The sequence below is a fragment of the Anser anser genome, assembly GCF_964211835.1.
Source record: "Anser anser genome assembly, chromosome: 1".
NCBI classification, from domain to species: Eukaryota; Metazoa; Chordata; class Aves; order Anseriformes; family Anatidae; genus Anser; species Anser anser.
The window spans coordinates 74,745,835-74,765,232 of NC_139720.1; the positions used below are offsets into that span (position 1 = coordinate 74,745,835).

At 39.9% G+C, this 19,398-nt stretch overlaps 1 protein-coding gene across 12 annotated transcripts in view; it reads left to right on the forward strand.

The window, feature by feature from the left end:
* The window catches only part of SHISAL1 (shisa like 1), an 85,136-nt gene extending 68,581 nt beyond the window's left edge, over positions 1-16,555 (forward strand). For 4 of the 12 annotated variants that reach the window (XM_083802126.1, XM_083802128.1, XM_083802129.1 and 1 more), the window contains 2 exons: positions 9,671-10,285; positions 11,984-16,555. In XM_083802126.1, coding sequence (XP_083658252.1) covers positions 9,671-9,725 — 55 coding nt within the window. In that variant the 3' untranslated portion in view covers positions 9,726-10,285; positions 11,984-16,555. Of the gene's footprint in view, positions 1-2,689; positions 8,762-9,670; positions 10,286-11,983 lie in introns of those variants that run through there. The other 8 variants (XM_083802123.1, XM_083802132.1, XM_083802133.1 and 5 more) reach the window with 8 other exon arrangements.
* Positions 16,556-19,398: the final 2,843 nt, after the last annotated feature.

Below are 19,398 nucleotides of genomic sequence, written 5' to 3' on the forward strand. Positions count from 1 at the left end.
TCAACACAGAAATTACTACGTATTTTTTCTTGAGCTCTGAATCAGAAGGCTAGCCTTCTTAGTACTGAAAAGTAAAAGCAGAAAACAAGGCTTTTTGGTAAAAGAAATAACTATTTCAAGAAATACAGTTTTTTCCATACGCCATTAATAAGCCTTTTCTTTCCAGAAATGAAAGAATTTCCTGCATGATGCTGAGGGAATTAAAAAATCAGATTTAATTGAGAGTAGATATAAGACCCTGGGTTAAACCACAGGTTTGGGGATTGAAATTCAAGTGCTGAAATAGACTTTTCCCCCCTAAATTGACCGTTCTGCGGCTGGAGCAAGTTCAGCCTCTGGCAAGGCTACAGGAAGTAGCATAGGCACATTGTTTCAACTCTCCTGGAGGAAGAAGCAGCTATTCTAGAAGGCCTTTAATGCAGAGGAGAGAAAAAAAAAATGGAAAGAGAGAAAGGGGAGGAATTAATAAGGAGAAAAAAGTGCAGGGGCTGGGCAGGCTGAGCCTGGACCCTTCTGCAGCATCAGGAATGATGGTGGGTGACCCAGCTGAGATCCAGTTCAAGCCAGGCATTCATCTGATCTGCTTTGGAAACCAACTTTGGTGCCATCTTTCCAGTGGAATACAGAAAAAAAATCTCCTTCTTCTAAAGTAATTCCTCAGAATATTCAGTCTTTTCAGTCTTATTGACCTCTCTGGGACCTGAAAGAAGTCAGCACCTTGCAGCTCTGCAAATGGTACCAGCCCATTCAGATGTAATGTTTGGATAGCTGCCTTCACGCCTTCAGCAGACTTCAACTGTTCCATTTCCAGGAATGTATGTGGTGTTATCCTCTGTTGGTCTTCAGGACATGCTAGGCAGCAATTTTAAAAGGAGATATTTGGCTGATGCCAAGGTGGCAAAGAGCACTGAGGCAAAAAGAGCTGTAATATAAGGAGCAGGCTATTCACCTGACGAAGGTTAGCTCACTTTGGTTTAGCTCAGTCCATCTTTCTTGAATTTTACAAAGAAACTAAGCTACAATTTCTATCCTGTCTGTGTACAGTTATGTGTAGAATCTGGTGGAGTATATACAGAAACTGAGGGCCCAACAAATATGAATTATAAATAATAGGTAAAAATGTAACGTGATACACAGCTGTATATACAAATACATGCATGCACTTGCACCCCTATGCGCATACCTACACACTTCCACATGGCCACGTTTTTCCTTCACATGGTATGTTTTCTGCACAGCTCAATTAACTTCAAGTTGAAAACCATACACTTTGTCCTGTATTTTAAAGCCAGCATTTGGCCTCAGCTCTAAGTGGCAAAGACCAATTACAACACTTAGTATTGACCATCCACCTGAGTAAAGATACACTGAGTATAGCCTTGATAAATGTCTTTTTAAATTTTGTCCTTCACTTATAAATAAATTATTGGCCACTGTGTGGCCAAAGACTTACAGAGGAGAAGAAGAAAAAAAAGTTACTATACTTAATAAAATAACACACTCCATAACTGCTCATCTTTCTGAATCAAACACTAATGTCATAAGCAAGTTTGTTTTGTTTTTTTCTTCTGTGAGCTTTTTAAAGTATCCATCGTATTGTTCTGGGGTACGTTAAGAGGTTGTACAAACAGAGAATGGCTGTGTAGTAGCAAGCAACATCATATATCACACAGCAAGTTTTACTGTCTGCTTTTTCAACCTGGCTTTGCATTTACAGCAAGTAGTATCTTATAAAAAATGTGGATCTGTTAAATTCAAATTGTCAGCCAGCAAGGAAGGAGCCTTTTCCTCATATCATGTACTTCAGTTTTACATAGAAGGGCATGCTCTTGTAAAGACTCTTGTACTTTTCGGTGTGCTCTCTTGGATTTTATTGTACTTTTCAGTGTGCTCTCTTGGATTTTAGATGTGTGGTTGACACTGCTATGTAAGAGCTCAGCAAATGTGAAAAATACTTGAATATCTTAGGTATGTCAGAGTCCCTTTGTGGAAACAGATCTTGAAAGCCTGTAACATCAGCTTCTGGGAAACTGGGATGAGCTGAAATTGGAGACATTCAGATAATCAGTCCTTACCACTGATGTAGAAATATTCAAAGGTTCACAGATTTTTTATTTGTAAAGGTTTGACAGCAATATCAAGAGCATTGACTGCAAAACCACACACACACACACACACACACACACAAAAAAGCATGTTGAGCCCAGCTCCAAAGAGTGCCCATCTATTGCCCCATCCACAGGAGCAGGCAGGACTGCAGCATGACTGTCACCAGGCTGCTGCAGTCACAAGCCTCAGGGCTGCACCTGAACCACTAGAAGTTCAAGAGGGAGGGGGAAAAATGTTTGGGGCTGCACATGCACATCTGGTGTAAGAAGCTGCTTTTCTTTACCAGATGTAGCTATATGTGAGGAAATACCCACATGGCCTGGTTTTTCCATCAAAATCTTTTAGTATGTTGTAGGTCTTAAACACATGCATCAGAACTGCTCGTGAATAAACCTGAGGCAAAAACGTTTCTAACCAGAACATGGAGACTACAGAACAGCTTCCACTTAGTAATACTGGATTGTAAATAGCACAGTTGGGTATATTTACTTAGAAAATTCTATAATTGCCTGTAAGAGCAAGAGATTGAACATGATGGTAACAGAAATCCACCCTGGCATTATAAATTTTTATAATTCAGTTTTCAGCAGAGTGGGTCTTCTGATGCCCTAGGTTAGACATCCTACTTCTGGATACCTGCACCTGAACTAATCACCCAGCAACTTGTTGTAGAGCTGGTGGGGACAAAGGGAATCTCCACAGCACCACTTGCCCAACTTGATGCCCATCACAGGAGGAAAACCACTCTGCAGAGGCGCCTGTTGATTTCCAGTGACAATAAAGAGGCCCAAGGTGACTCCCTCAAAATGAAGGCATCTAGCCATTTTCTGAAGCAGCATGCCTGCCCCAGAGCTCAAAGAAGCAGGAAAAAAAATAATAAAAAAAAAAAGGACGAAGAAGCCTGAGTTCATCATATGATATCCCTACTGAGTTTATCATCAGAATTCCTAGAAGTCTCGAAAAAAATTTTAAAGTAGTTCAAACTATATATAATAAAACCAGTTTTTCTTGTAAACCATGCAGATTAATTGGCTTTCAAGTGTATCAGTAATTTAATGGCTGCCACACAATAGCCTGCAGGAAAATTTGGCAGCAATCAGCCAGATGAATTTCAACCTCAATTCATGCAGCTGATTCGGACACTGTGGGGAAGACTTGAGTGTTTCATGGATGTCTAGCAAATCAGGAAGTCCAGCCCACTTTCAGTTTTACTTATAGTTGGCTAGCCACTCTTTTAAGATGCTTTGGGAGTCCCAGGAGTTTTGACTATTTATTTTAAATAACCTTAACAGAAAGAATAAAACATTTCAAGTCATTAAAAAATCAGCCTGGTATGCTTCAGTGAGGGAAGATGCATACAGCTTTTGAGTGATCATGTTTCAATTTATGTCCTCAAACCTTCATCTGTTTCTCTGTTCAACACATAAATCAGAAGTTAGAATGTTCCGTATTTCCTTTAAAAATACTCAACATTTCTCTTAAGAGAACTGGATGGTTTCAGTCTCCAGAACTGTGTTCAGGAGTATCTACCATTTCAGGAGCTATCAAATGAAAAACATTGCTACTAATTGAAAAATACTTGCCTTTAGAAGCGTAGGATTACTTCAGAGCCATTACTCAGAATTAGTTATTTATGTTAGCCACCCTATTGATTTCAGTACACTGTGCTTTGTGAGAATTGTAAAATATGGCCTTCAGTAAAATATAGAGAAAATTGTATCCTGTGTGGTTTCATTCTTCTCCCATCCAACCCAGCTGATGGGACAAAAGATGTATTTAATTTGTACAATTACGGATATTGCAGAACCTCTGCAGGAAACTTGTCTCTTCTCCTTTAGTTTTGGTGTGTTAGCCAGGCACCATGTTAATAACAGAAGCAAAGCCAGCTGCTGTTCCAGCACCCGCCATGCTGGGGAAGGTGGCAGGGGAGGCAGGTCCCTGCCCCTGCAGCTCCAGCTGCGCCCCAAAAGCCTGGTCTCCGTCCCAAGCAGATCCTGAGCTCCACGTACTAAGGATACCAAGGAAGCAGCCATGTTGTCTGCAGCCCCGCTCCTCCCCTGACCCCGAGGCCTTTCCTCCGTGGGGCAGGAGCACAGCCAAGGCCTGGCCAGCAGGGATGGCCATCCACCAGCAGCTCCTTCTCCCATGCAAGGGCCCAAGCCCCGGGAGCACATCTTCCCTAAAGCGCCTTTAAAGGCAAGGAGCAGCTCTCAGCAGTGATGTGAAAAGCAGTTTATTTTGTAGCCCCCAGTCTTTAAAGGACTTGCACACTCTCAATCTAGACTAAAACAGGCACGATTCTTAACATGTGGAAAGAGCAATTTATAGTCCAGGTTTACCAACACTCATAACCTAAATTATTAAAATTTCTTTTTCTTTTTTTTTCATTTTTGCACTTTCATAACTCATGCACTTGAACTTTTTTGAGTAACCCTTTCTCAAGTATTGTAAATGGTCATTGCTACTCTTGAATGTATTGTTACAATGCTCCAATCTCTAAGACAGCTGACACAGCATTCACTTTTACAACATATTAAGCCTATACATGAGAATTACCTTACGTAATACAGACAGGCAATTCTGCCCTGAAAGCGCGTAGCTAACTTGTATGTAAAATAAGGATATTTAAAACCAACTAGCAAGTACATCCTAAACATTCCTCCTGCTTGATCAGTTTAATTTATGAAAATAACTGTTAAGTGATTATCTTATTTAATGTTTCCCATAGCTACAGATAATGAAAAACTCCAAGCTCTAACACTTTCCTGACTAGAAAATGAGAATTTTCTGTAGCTATATTTAAATATATATATATATATACATACATAAAGTACCATCAATTCAGCTCAATGTACTTTCTCTTCCCAGTAATCAGCAAAAAAGTCTTGAATTTTAAGCCACTGTCTCTTAGGAAATATTCTGCACAAATATAATAAAATTTAAAAAAATATAATTTTTCATGAGACCATCATCCCCAGGATATAAAAGCATACTGTTCTTAAATACTCTAAATAATCCACTACTAGTGAATTTATGTTATATACGAAAAGAAATCTTATTACCAGTCTCCTTGATTTGAGTTTTTACATACTGATATTCTACAGTTCCTTTGTACTAATCCTCCTTATTTTATCTGTGGAGTCTCTGAAAACATCATCATTATTTCTTAAAGCCTTCCTGTGACAACACTGTGGCACTTGAAAATCAGATTGACCCAATGGCTAGATCTGCTTTTAAAAGGTAGATACTCTACCACCACCACCTTCTCCCCACAGGAGAATATCACAGGCACATATATGCTTTCCACACAACATCAAATTCTGCTTCTTTATGTGTTGTCACTCACTTCTTTTGCACGTTAGAGGAGATTCAGTTCTGATTGCAGGTGCTGAGTACCTTTCAGTGTCTATCTGCTTTTCCAGCTGTTTCCTCTTGTCTGTACAGGGACTGGTGTGTACCCTCACATTCACACACAAGATTGTGCAAAACCAGCATTTCCCATGCCAGTTGTGGCTGAGTGGCGCCTAGTGCTCGGGGTAGTGCTTCAACAGATTTCAGCCGACACCTCATCAACTCGCTGCTCTAACATCTCAACCAAACTTCTTCCCTGCAATTCAATTTCAGAGCATAGGGTTGTGCTGGGTAAATTTCTGAAATCAGGTGGGACAAGGTCATAGGGAGTACCAGACTGGGAAAAAACTCCAGTGTCCAGGGTCAACAGAAGAATATGCACCTTGAGCAAAAGTGGTGGACAGCCTCAATGCTCAGTCCAGTGACTGGTTCAGAAGAGGGACTTGTGGGGGCAAAGGAACCTCAGAGCTGCTGCTGGTGAAGGATTCCTGCCATCTCTATTATCAGGTCATGAAACAGTTTAGCCAATTACTGATCTATCCATTTATTATCATGGAATATATTTTAGGGATGAATGGCTTCAACTGAGGGTGAAAATTTTGCCTTTTCCTTGACTATTTCCATGCTAGCTCCAGATCAAAGTCACCAAAATGGATTCCAGCACAGGGAAAAGATGGCTATCAGTGATTTGCTTAGGTGTGCATAGTTTGCACTTTCATATTACAGCATGAAGTTATCAAAATGTGTAAAATGAGAATTTGTGTGTGCATTTTAAGCTGATGCACAGCAGTGTTTTTCTTCACACCAGCACTTTCATTTAAATACTGTTCAGTGCTGATTATCATATTGCATTGTATTAATTGAAAAGTATTTCATAAAGATTGTTAGGTTAGCAGCTCAGTCTTTCAGAAATTGGCACAAAATGAAGGTTTGCTGCTGTATCTCAGGTCACCATCCCTTTTGCCTCTACACTTTGGTGATGGAAACACCCCATTCAGGAGAAACTCAAGGTACTTCCTCAGATTTAAAGTCAATTTCCTTTGCACCTTATTCCCAAACATATTATTTGCCCTCCCCACATGTAGATTTATTGCTAATTATTGGCAAATAAATGATTCCTTGACATGGATAGATATTTTTCTAGCTGAGGTTTGAAAGATTATTCCTTGCACTCTCAATTCTTTGTCACCAATATCTTCCAAAAAAAAAATGCACCTAAACTGTCACTTACTTCCATTCTTCTACTTTTTCCACTTACACAGACCATTATCTCTGCTGAATTTTTAAAATAAATTACATGTTGTGGTCTCAAAAAGTGTGATTTGCACTCAAAATGACCTGGGAGGTAAGTAAAGAGAGATGGTATGAAAGCAGTCATATAGGAAATAAAGTTGCAGCTTGTAGTAGTACTCTGACCCAAAACACAAGGAGAAGAAATCTTCCTTTCCTACCTCTGGATGAAAAAAAAAAAAAGTGTACTTTTAAATTGTCCTTGCCAAACAATTCCAGTTTGGACCTCTGTGAAGAGGATTCTGAAAAATAAGCTAAGCAACAGGAGAAGAATTGGGCATAACTGGCTGCAGGACATGTACAGGAGCAGTCGAGAGTAAAGTGCTACACAATACGGTGGCAGAGTCCCTCAAGTAGAAGAAGACACTGACCATAAATGAGCTCTCCGCAGGGACTCTTTTTACCATCTCCTGCATCAGACACTGGACAATTCAGGGCTGAGAAATAAGCCCAGCATCATGCCCCATGATGGAAGTAAGCACAGGCCTATTTTCCCACCTACCTGCTTTCCAGGTGGAAGGGAGGAGAAGAGATTGTCAGAGGTGACATGCAGCCCCATTTCCAGTAAGTGGTAGGTATGGCCTATTCCACCTGCACTCTTGAGTTAGTCCCATTCATGCCGTCTGTCTGACTTGTTCCTCATCAAGTACTCCACTGTATTGATGGTAGAGCACTGCAGCATGAGCAAATAAATACATTGCTGCAAGAACAATCCAAAGGAAACTGTTTTGTTTTGTTTTTTGTTTCTTTTCCACCAGCGAAGAAACATTATGAGCAGACAGCCTCTTTCATATGATCGTGATTCATGAGCTACTGTGATTTCCTGACCACTTTGATGCTACGCCTCAGAACCGTGGCACACAAGCTGGAGTTCACATTTCTCCATTGGTGCTTAATTCAGAGCATGTAATAACATTTCTAGTTGCCATTCACACATGCATTGAGTAACCAATGGGCCACCAGCTTAATACATTTGGTAGCTGCCCACAAATAGGACCACCCCCCCAAAATACTCCTGCAGAATATGAGCAAAATTCAGTATATCCATTAGTCCCATGCCTGCCCTGGGCATAAGACCCTTGGTGTTTCTTAACAACTGATACAAATGTCTCAGACATTTCTGACTACCTAGCAAAGGGGTCTCTCAGTTGGCCCCATTTATGTGTCCCCCCACCTGCCAAGAGCACACCTATCAGAGCAGAAGCTCCTGGGTTTGTTCTTCACATACCCTGATATTTCTGCCTCCTTTTCTTAGGTCTGCAGCTAAGGAATAAGATTAAATCTGATCAATCTGACATTCACTACACATTCATTCAGTTTGATCCCTAACACCTTCCTGAGGTATTTGCTTTCAAACACATTTAGACATTTCTCTCCACCTTTGCAGAATTGTCAGCTAAAGTGGAAATAACACACGAGTTGAAAATTCAGAGTCTGTTTCTCAGGTTGAAAAATTCCAGAGCCTGTTTTTTGTTTAAACTCTTAAGCACCAGATGTCTATCTTCCCTGAGCCAACGAATATATTAGAAACATTAGCAATGGCTACCAGTGACGATGGTAATTTTACATGAGGATTGCAACAAAACTGATTTGCCACCAGTTAAGGCACTCCTTTCATCTGACCTCCTGCATGTGTCATGACCCATTTCACTAGAACAGAGGGGAAATTGTGTGGCACCAGAGGAGAACGATCACTCAGCCTGGGGGCCATGCTGCTGCTTCTTTTTGGCAAGATAGCAACATCCCATGCGACTGCTTAGTGTTGAAATGTTCATAATCAATTCAAAAGAACAAGATTTGCAACCTCTTCAAGTTACTGAGCGAACCTGAAACAAATTTTAGTTGTGTCTGAAGTGTTTCCCCTGCATCATTCAGCTATTTTGATGTTCTCCCAATGAAAGAAAAGATTTCTCTAAGGAAAAAAATAAAATAAAATAAAATAAAATAAAATAAAATAAAATAAAATAAAATAAAATAAAATAAAATAAAATAAAATAAAATAAAATAAAAAGACAAACAAGGCCTATTTAAAGACTAAAACTTTCTGCTTTCTTTCACACAAACTAGATGTTCAAATTAAGATCACACAGGCAGTGTTCATTCGTGTATTTCATAGTTTTTAAGACTGAGTAACCTGAGCAGTCTTTCAGCATACATTTTAGATGCAATGTTATATGCTATGTATAATACAACCATTGCACTGTACAGATGCCAAGCTATGAAAATTATTTCCCTGCTCTTTGGCAGACTCTGCAGGCAGAGGGATTAGATTATGCTCTATTTCTTTCTGGTTTGCAATATATTTAGACAACTGAATGGCTTTTCATTTGGTACTTGTCCTGCAATTCATTTCTTGCATCCTTTCCTTTCAAACTCGTGAGGCTTTTTTTTTTTTTTTTTTTTTTAAATCTAGTGCATTGTGCATTGTCCTCCCTTGTCCTTCCGAGTATGGGAAAGGAGGACTTTCCTCTTGCCTATAATAATCAGTGTGTCCGCCAAGGGCTACTTGCAGCAGAAAGCTGTCTGTTAGCCTGGTAGCCGAGCTCTTCCTATGACAAGAGAGAGCAAAAGCCTTTCTTCCACTCCCAGTATGAACAGAGTTGAAGGCATTGCAGACCCTCAGCAGCCGTAGATTAGGGTTGGTCTGTTAGATCAGCGTAATGCAATTTTATACCAGAGAGAGGATCTGGACATTTGCAGAGACTGCTTACTGTGTTATCTCAGGTCTGAAGGGGCTGTGGTGATTGATAGCGCTTTTATGTGAACACTAACTTAGCAAGATTCCCTGGAACTGTGAGTGTGGCAACTGTTTACTTCATTTGTCAGAAAATGACAGAAGTTCCTGAAAAAATATCTTGTCTGCAGAGGCTCTGAATCATTCCTTTGTTATTAATGGATGTCTTTTTTTTTTTTTTTTCAGTGGAACTAAGCCGCCTAGCAAAGTCATTGATGTGAAAAAAGAGGCAATCTTTTAGTTAGCTACTTCCTCGTCGGGCAATGAAAATCGATACAGTCTGGGGTGCCACATTGGTGGTAACCCTTGCCAGTGAGTAGGAGCAAGCTGAGCCACCTCCAGAGCACACACTTCTACTCTCTTGATACATAAAAGTCCAGAAGAAGTGACCAGAAGTGACAAACATGGGGTTTCTGTTGCCAGGTGCACTCTGGCTGACCACATGTGGAAATCGGCATTTCTTTTTCTTAGGAAATGCAAGTATTTTCGATGATCCCACTGTTGCAGAGCAATTAATCTAAAGCAGAACCTCCCAGTTTTACTGATCCATCATCAGTCAATCTGTTGTTCACCATCCATGCTCACTCCTAACTATAAGAAGTGGATCACGCTGAGAGGAAGGAGAACACGTGCAGAAAGTGGTCTCTGTTGGGCCTTTTTGTTATTCAACAGCTTGTCACCCATTTAGTGAGCACTGCTTGGCAGCTTTTACCTGGCACCTACCTGTGCTGCCAAGGTTTGGTTTCAGTTCGAAGCAACTGATTTGGCACCAGCCTTAGCCAAGAGCTGAGAGAACAGAGGGTGAATACTTTGAAAAAGGAAAAAAGGAAAAAAGGAAAAGGGGGAGGGGAGGGGAGGGGAGGGGAGGGGAGGGGAGGGGAGGGGAGGGGAGGGACGGAGGGAAGGGGAGGGACGGAGGGAAGGGGAGGGACGAAGGGAGGGAGAGAGGGAGGGAGGGAGGAAGGAATTTAAACTATGCAGACTGCAGATCTGTAAAACACTTCATCTGAGCTAAAGCACGTGTAGCACTGTACAGAAGAGTGAAAAGAAACAACTGAAGGTGCTGCAAAGGACATGAGTGGCTCTAAGCCATGACGTGCTCTTACTCTTCTCGTTCCCCTCTCTCAAGGTTTTTTTTTGTTTGTTTTGTTTTTTTAATTACTTATAGCAAGGTCTCAGGAGGTTCTCTTCTAGATACAAACAAACTTGCATTAAACTTCTTCTGTCTGCAGACCTTACGAGAGGCACATGTGCATGTTTCTTTAGTGCCAATTTCTACCAAGGTCAAAAAAGGACAGCGAAAGAACAAAATCCAAAGTAATTTTGCTGTATTTCTAAGGCAAATAAGGCTGACTAGGATATTCAATTATTAGAAAGCAATTATCAGTAAAACCTTGATGTAGGTTTACTTTGAGTGAGTACTGGATAAAGGCTTAGATCCTCCGCGTGAGCTAGAGGGAGGACAGCGTATTTCTGTAGCAGTCCTCCCTGACCAGCAGCGCTGCGAGAAGGACCTGAACCTGGCCAAAGGCAGCATACTTCAGCTGCATCCGAGGCGGTCGCCCGGCAGACTTGCACATCCCTGCAAGCCCACCCCTGCCATTTCAGTGGCGTGACACTGAGGCAAAGGTTGGAGATCGAGCCTCATATACTCAGTGGGTTTGATGGGAAACACTAGATAACCTCAGACATGCTGATTCCCACAGATATCCTGGTGTCTGAACCAGGTGTTTCTTTATATTTTATACATTAGTGGAATGCAATATGTATAATGTAGTGCACAGACTTGCGAATACCCAACATGTAAAGAACACTGTTTGGAAAAGTTAATTAAGTGTCGCTGCTACTAGGATACCAAATTGTGCCTCCAGCAGCTTGTGTTTATACCGCTATGCTTTCCTACTCCAGGAAACAGATGGATCACTTTAATTTATTATTATGATTAATAAACCTGGTCTAACTCACGCTACCATAGCTCACATAAAAAAGGATCAACATAGCCAGGTACACACGCCCTCTCTGCACAAGGTGAAGATGGGCAGATTTAACACATTTGTTATGTTCCAGACGAGTTGCAATAAATAAATAAATAAATGAAACACTTCTGTGAGGAAAGCACATGAATATATTTACTCATTTACATACGTGGAAACAGAAATGCATTTTCTCATCATGGGAAAGGAATCGGGGTTAGAGTAAGCAGTCCGTGTTTGGTCTGATGCTCACCTTGGTAACCAGTGCAACAAGAAGACTCTGTGACATTTGATAAAGGCTTTACCATATGGTCACGGGAATACACTTTACTCAGGCAAACAGCCCTGGTGAGACTGTATAAGCAAATAAAATTTGCTTCAAAGTAAATTTATGGTTGCAGAAGGAAGTCCTCTGCACTTTGCACTTTCAAAATAGACTTCATGCAGTAGAAATGAAGAGTTTAGCAGTTGTTTGCATTTCCTCTTTCACCTTTTCAGGCAAATATTTGATCATTTTATCTCACAGGTAGTAGACAGCTCAGCAACATGGAACAGTATGCTGGTATACGCACAGAAAAAGGTATTTGGAATAAAATCTGATTTTTATCTCTGTCTCAGATTCCAGCCATATCTGTAGGTTTGATTGTTACCCACGTCTCCGTGGGCCGAGGGTGCTCAGTAGCCTACACCTGAGCCCTGCTCAGGTGAGCACATGCAACTTGCACACCTAATATGTGGTTGATGTCCAGGACCAGGACCGATTTGTAATGAATAAGGAGAAACAGGGTTAGCCTCCCACTCTGACTGTAAAAACAAAACAAAACAATAAACAAACAAAACAAAACAAAACAAAAAAAAAGAAGGGGAATGCAACCGTCCATAGCACATGAGCTCACACTAGGCTAAATAAAGCTAATGAAGGAAGGTAAAGGCCTCCCAACACCTTTCTTTCTCACCTGTTTTCTCCACAGATCAAATCCACATCTCAGAAAATGACACATATATCTTTACAGAAAATGCTTTGATGTTGAATGCTTATGAAACATTACAGGAACATGTGTGTTTTATGTCTTCCAGAAAAATATATTGATGTGCCTCAAGATGGGAGAGGTAAGATCAGACTCCACGGAGCAGCTTTCAAGAAAACCAATTAAATGACAAAGACTTAAAAATGGTTGATAAGCAGCAGAGAGAGAAAAACTACAGGATGGAGATTGATCAAGTCACCTGAAGAGAAACACCTTTCAGACAACTTCTGTAGGCAAATGATAAGAGTTTCCAGAAGAAACTAGTCTGTAAGCAATATTTTAATTTTTGACCGACAATATTATCTTTCAAAGGAATCATCATGCTTGAGAAAATGCTCAGTAGGAAGAAAATTAAGTTGCTCTGGCAAATCCACACGAAGGTGGAAAATGATCACAAGACAAACCTTTGGTAGATAACTTTTCTTTGCCTCCTCATCCGTCTATTGCCATTTGAGCCTAATCTAAGTGTCAGAATACTGAATGTGAGTTTTTCCAAAGTTCTCTGATGAATATTTTGTCACAATGGGGTAGATGCTGGCAATCCCCGTCACTGCTACCCATGTTGTCATGAACTACAAGATGAGTAAAGCCTTCCCACCCATCAAACTGCAGGGTAGCAACTGGTTCAGCCTTAGTACACATTTTAGGATCATTGGCAGTGATTCTGATAAAACATCAAACATCTGAGCACAGCTCAGCTTCAGCTTTGCATGCTTTCCTGAGGAGGGGAACTTTTATTAAAAAGCAAAACAGATACCCCATTCCTCCCCCATACTCCTTGAAGCTGAAAGAAAATCAGAAGAAAAGCAACAAACTTTATATTACAAAAGCAATAATACCATTGTCCCTCTGCTTTACAAGGCAATAATCCAATTCCCTCATCCACTGACTGGCATCAGAGTTTATCCCTCACAAATCTAAGAATTCATTTGTAAGCCAAAAGGGCAATGATGCTACCATGGAAGCACGTGGAGTACTTGGTCACTAAGTTGTGATAGCTTGACTTAACTTTCCACAGGACAGGTTTATTTTAAAATCATACAGTATCAATTATATGAGCAGACCCTGTGAAATTTAGTCATTGATTAAGAGAGAGAAAGAGAAATGGAGAACCTGGCAATGACAGCTAAACAGAGTAGTTCATCTAGAAGGTGTAGCACAGTGCCATGCTAATACCAAATTAATTCCTCATGCCTCATATTTTGAGGCATGCCGCAAATCAGTAATTTTATAATAATGTTATATTTTATTGTACAACCAGCGTGAGGAACACCTTGCCAATGAGTATTAAGAAACACCTTGTTAGTGAACAATCAAGTTGGGGTGGTTTTTTGTACCTCTTTGATATGAGTGCATTTTAGCCTTCCATTGAACTCAACAGGAATAGACTACTGAGTGTGATATGAGCTAATTTATAGTTATTGTAGTGTATGATGGTACATGACCAAACCCACCCAGGAATAAATACTGTTGGGGGAGCCAAGACTGGAGGGCATAGGAATGTCCAGTCTCCAAAGAAGACCCAATCTGAGTGGCTTATTAATATGCTCATGCCCCTTTTCTTTGCAATCCAAATAGTAAAATAAATAAATAAATAAAAGCAGAGTATCACTGTGTAAGGGCAGGCAACAGTTAACTAGCAAGAATTCAAATGCCACAGATAAGTGTGTCACCCTCCAGGCATTAGGCTCCAACCTGTTCTAGGTAAGCATACGCCTGGCCCACTCTTTATCTTCACAGAAGCTCCTGTGCATGCTCCTCTGAATGCAACCCTACTTGCAGAGCTGTCATAGTGCAACTGGGGTGTTTGACACTGAAAGAAATGCAGCATTTCAAATAAAAAGCAGGCAGTATTTTTTAAACCTTGTTTCACTATAAACATAAGAGACTTTAGTTTTCTAACAAGAACATTTAATTAGAGCATTGCAGAACCATTTAAAGCACTTCGGCTGGGCACAAAAAGGACCTCCAGCAAACAAGCACTGTAAGGAGCTTGCAGATAGTGGCAAACAGTCCTGGCTGCTCTCTCCTCGGAGATTAGCACTTCAGCAGGGAAAGGGTCGGATCTCCTGGTGCTGGGAGACCTATCCCAATGAGGATATAAAGTGGTGCCAACTTGCAAGAAAAGCAAAGGAACGCAAGTAGCTGGGAACAATGCCATCAATGCCTCTACAGGCATCATGTCTTCTCCCCACTCCCACTTTGGCTCCAAGATCCGTAACCCTTGCATACAGCCACCAAAGTATATAACTCCAGTAATCAGTCTTACGTTGGCGCTTTGCTCCTTTTACCTTCTATCAGCACCTACTTTCATTGTGAGGTGGTGACCACCACAGAGAGCTTTGTAAAAAGCTTATGTTCATGAAGGAATTTGTATTAGATACTGGTTTGTGTTACTTACTGTATTTTGTAAAGGTTTTTTTTTCCCTTTGGGAACTGTGCGTTATTAATGAGCAGTTTTATGCTTTACTTCTAGTACATGTATACCTTGTAATCGATGTGCTTTTTGTTTGTTTGTTTTCTTTTGATTTTCTATACAGAGCCAGCTATATAAGGTAGATACTCTCTGGCTGAAATTCTGATTTTGCATACCAGTTAACTTACGCATAATTCACATCGTAGCTGATGATGTTCATCAATTGTGTTGTTATAATCATCTGATAGCCTACCTAATTTAGCAGAATATAAGATCTTGAATAAGACTAATGCTTGCTGGGCCTCAAACTAAAGGGAAACATTGCACCACATGTACTTCCCTACCACCATTGCTATCAGCCCTTCTCCCTTATTGATGAGACATTGCAGAAGAGTGCTGGCTGAACATCCCAACCATCTGTATAGCAGTGCTCTGATATCCTTATGCATTCACCTGATCAAAAGTAATTATTGTGAACCAGATGAACAGCAATGAATCACTCAATTATTTCTGCAGAAAGAGCCTGGTTCAAATGCAATCTCTTTCTAAAAGAAAAGACTTGGACTAAAATAGATATATTTCTCTATGTCCATCCTGATATAGTTGGAAAAATAAGGGATATAAAATTAACATTAATGAAAGCGCATAATTTCATTGTGCATCCCATTCACCAATAGCAACTATTTCAGTGGCTATTAATGACATTTGTACTCCAGAAACCTCCTTCCCTGTCCAACTCATTTTCTCTCCCATGTTTTACTAAGAACTGAGTATCCAACTTCTTAATAATTGCTGTGTATAACATAGAACATAAGTTCTAAAAGTTATAAGTTCATAAGTTATAAAGCTTGTGCAGGACTTGGTGTTGTCATTAACCATCTGTTGTGCCTGGTTATAGATCTTACAAGAACACAAAGTGAAAACAACCTGGCCTCTTAATGTACACATCAGCGTATTGTAGCAGCTATTTTAGATAACTGTTTTTAATAGTTTTATTATGGCTGTAATTTCTATATGAGGACTGTCCACTTGCAGAAGCATTGAAGTAATACATCAAAGTGATTTTTAAACTCAGTTCTATTTAACTACCAGTGATGGTGTATGAAAATTAGGGCAACAAAAACAAAACCCTACCAACTTGCTGGGAAGAAACATCTTTTCTCACCCTTGAAAATCCTCTTGTAAAAGAGGCATTTCATCTAGTCCTCCTTTTACATAAGTAGTAAATAACTAAGAAGCTAAGATATGCAGTATGATAGTCTATTTTAATAGTCTGTAATCAAATTTTAGGCTAATTAAGCTAACTAGAAATTCTAGGGTTACAGTGATTACTCACTCTTTATTGATGCATTGACAATAATACTGTTTACATAACACTCGATGTTTAAAATCAATACGTGCCAGTGTCCAGTGATTTGCTAATCTAGTTTTTGATCTAATCCTGTCCTATTTTTTGCAGCATACTCTAACTTCATATTATGAGTCATGTTGTCTTTCTAAAGTGATTGCCAAGTAAACCAAAAATGTGTTTTACACTGCTATTGCACTGCTCTTGTCTTTATATACAGTAGTTTTTATAAAGATGTCCTTAGGTTTTAATAAATGAGTGTAACATAAACCAATATCTGTAATAAAACTTGCTTTAATGTTTCAAGACCTTCTGGAATAGCTTTATAGATCTGAGTTTCCAACTTCTTTCAGTAGCTTCAGACTTCTTGTCTTCCTTTTCCATCTGCAGGGAAATCCCTAGATACCAATACTCTATAGTTCATACAGGTGGAAAGAAAGAAAGTATATTCAGTGCAAAGAATGATGCTTGGACCTGAAGAACCAGAAAAAGAAAAGAAAAGGAAAAAAAAAAAAAGGCTAAGGTCATTGGATTGGTGTCACAGGTACTATTTGCCAACAAACACATGGTCCATTTAGTCTGCATCACATTTCCACCAGATGCTAATACCGGATACTTAAGAGGGAAATGTGGGATGCTGAACAAAGACTGCTAGAAATAAACATCACCTTTCCACTTCTCAATATTAGCTGAGAAGGCCAAATGTGCAACTAAGGAGAAAGAAAGAATGCAACATTTTGCTTTCCATACATGATGCAGTGTCACACATGTATGTGATGGCAGCTCCACCTACCCGGCTGAGGCAGGGGCAAATACAGTTCAGCTTGCTTTGTAAAAAGGTAGGATCAACAGCTCACAAAGGCAGGACTTATATTTTTCTTCTTCTGATGGGCTGAAGGCAACAGTGTTTTCCAGAAAGGCTTAGACCTACTAAACACACGGTGCTCTCAAGTCCCTTTGTAACAGACAATTTCAGAAGCATCACTGACAATATTCCAAAAAAATCTTCCACATGCCTAGCTGAAATTTCAGCTTTTGAACTAGTAAAATGGGACACTTGTGACACCTGGATTCCACAAACACACCAATAGAAATGCAACGGCTGTTTTGTGTTGGTAGCCTTGTAAAGTTTCTCCTTCATCCACCCAATCCTCAAGAAATTTCACTGGTATCTGCAGTAACATTCACAGTGAGCCTAGGTCCTAGCACAACACATGGACAGGAGGGAGAGTCATGGGGGCCTTCTTGCCTCTGGTTCCCTAGGCAGAAGCTGTTCTTGCTTTTCTCTGTCCTACAGCTCCCAAGTGTAGGTTTTCCTAAGCTGTTGTCCTCTGTCTAGCCTGGTTGGCCTTCTTGACTCATCCAGCATTATTCATGTCTCAGTGAAACACAAGAATTTATAAACACAAAATGTACCTTTTCAAATTAAAAATGTGATAAATTAGCGGGTGTTTGTTCATTGTCTTTAAAAGGAATTCAGAGAATCTGCTGAGAAGATAAGGTTTTGCAATTTACGACCTTGTTAAGGGGGAAGACTAAGCAAGTAGATAGTGGGGAGGGGGTGTTGGATAAACATCCTTGGTAAAACAAAGACTCTGTGAAATACTGTTTCCCGCTTCACTACCCTCCCCCTTGAACACGAGCACAACGCATGATCATTGAAAGAAAAACAACGACCCCCAACAACGAACTGCGCAGCTTCAGAAGGTTCAACAAGTCCTGACAAGCCGAAACTTGGATGCTTTAAAACGGCGACACTGAAAAGGGAAAGTTGCGTGCTGTGGTGGAGCGGAGACTCCCCAGCCGCCCAGCGCTGTTTTGCTTGTGCCTGCTTACTTAACTAATAAAATATTTCTGATAGACCAAGAAATTTGTATGGTCTCACTTATAACAAAAAATAATGTTTATAGTATCAGGTAGTAACTAGCCCCAGACTAGAGACTAGGTTGCAGGAATACAACTAAAAGATCAAAAAGGTAGAGGAATTTTAAAGCAAAATAAAGTATGTGTATATATGAGAAATCCTTTGTAATGCCAGTTACTGCATGCAACACAGATCATTCCTGCAGCTTCTGTAACTACACACGTCAGCTCAAAAATGGAGAAAGATCATTTTCATTAAAGCAACACTTCGATAATTCTTAGTTTACTTGCAACTGTAAGAGACTACCATTACATCCCACTGTGCTGAGAGTTATGGAGACATATTGCAGAATGAAAGAGAGGACAAAAGACAACTTTAAAAATAGCTACAAACAATCACAACCCACTTCCCTTCTCAAACTGTATTTACAATTATGAACATAAATACATTTACAATGTCAGACAAATGAGAAGAAAAAAATAAATTGATACATTGGGTGTGTTATGGCTCCCTTACCAAATTTCAACATTTTTTACAGCATGTTTCTGGTAATTGAGTAAGCATTATATTCAACACATTATGCTCAGCAGGAACAGCTTTTATATACCAAGCAAGCAAATTAAGTATCTCTGAAAATGCCACAGAAGATGTTAGGATGTTGATAGTGACTTAGAGACTGACATTACCAAGCCATTATCACTGACACACAAACAAACAGGAGCTTCAGTTCCTTTAAATTAAGAGATCAATCTTAGCAAAGATGGTGTTGAGCTGCTTGTCATTCACACATACCAAAGGACAAGGAGAGAAACCCTATCTCAATGTTGATATTTACTTCCAGGAACACACACTCCTGTCCATCTCACTCAAGATGTTCTCAACACTTACTATAATATGTGCATAAAAGGGAGATTGTGGGGGAGACACTAATATTTTAGGCATGTGTGGGCATTCATGTGTAAGCATATAATGTCTTGAATTTCTGAATCAGAATTCTGACCGTTCTTTGCTGGACTGTACAGAGCCTCAAGCTTTTCTAAATTTTCTGCTCATCATCCCATCCTTAAGTGCAATCCCATCACTGTTTTTTATTTGTGAGGATAATGAGAAATCAAAATGATTTTATGAAGAACTGAAAGGTCACCTAAAGAGAGGGAAACTCTTGTGGCTCTCTTCAATATATTTTCATCAGCTAGCCTTTGCACCTTTCTTTTTATGTACTTTTCCAACAAAAATATAAAGTGATTTGCTCTGCTACAGACAAAGCCTACCATTAGAGATACCT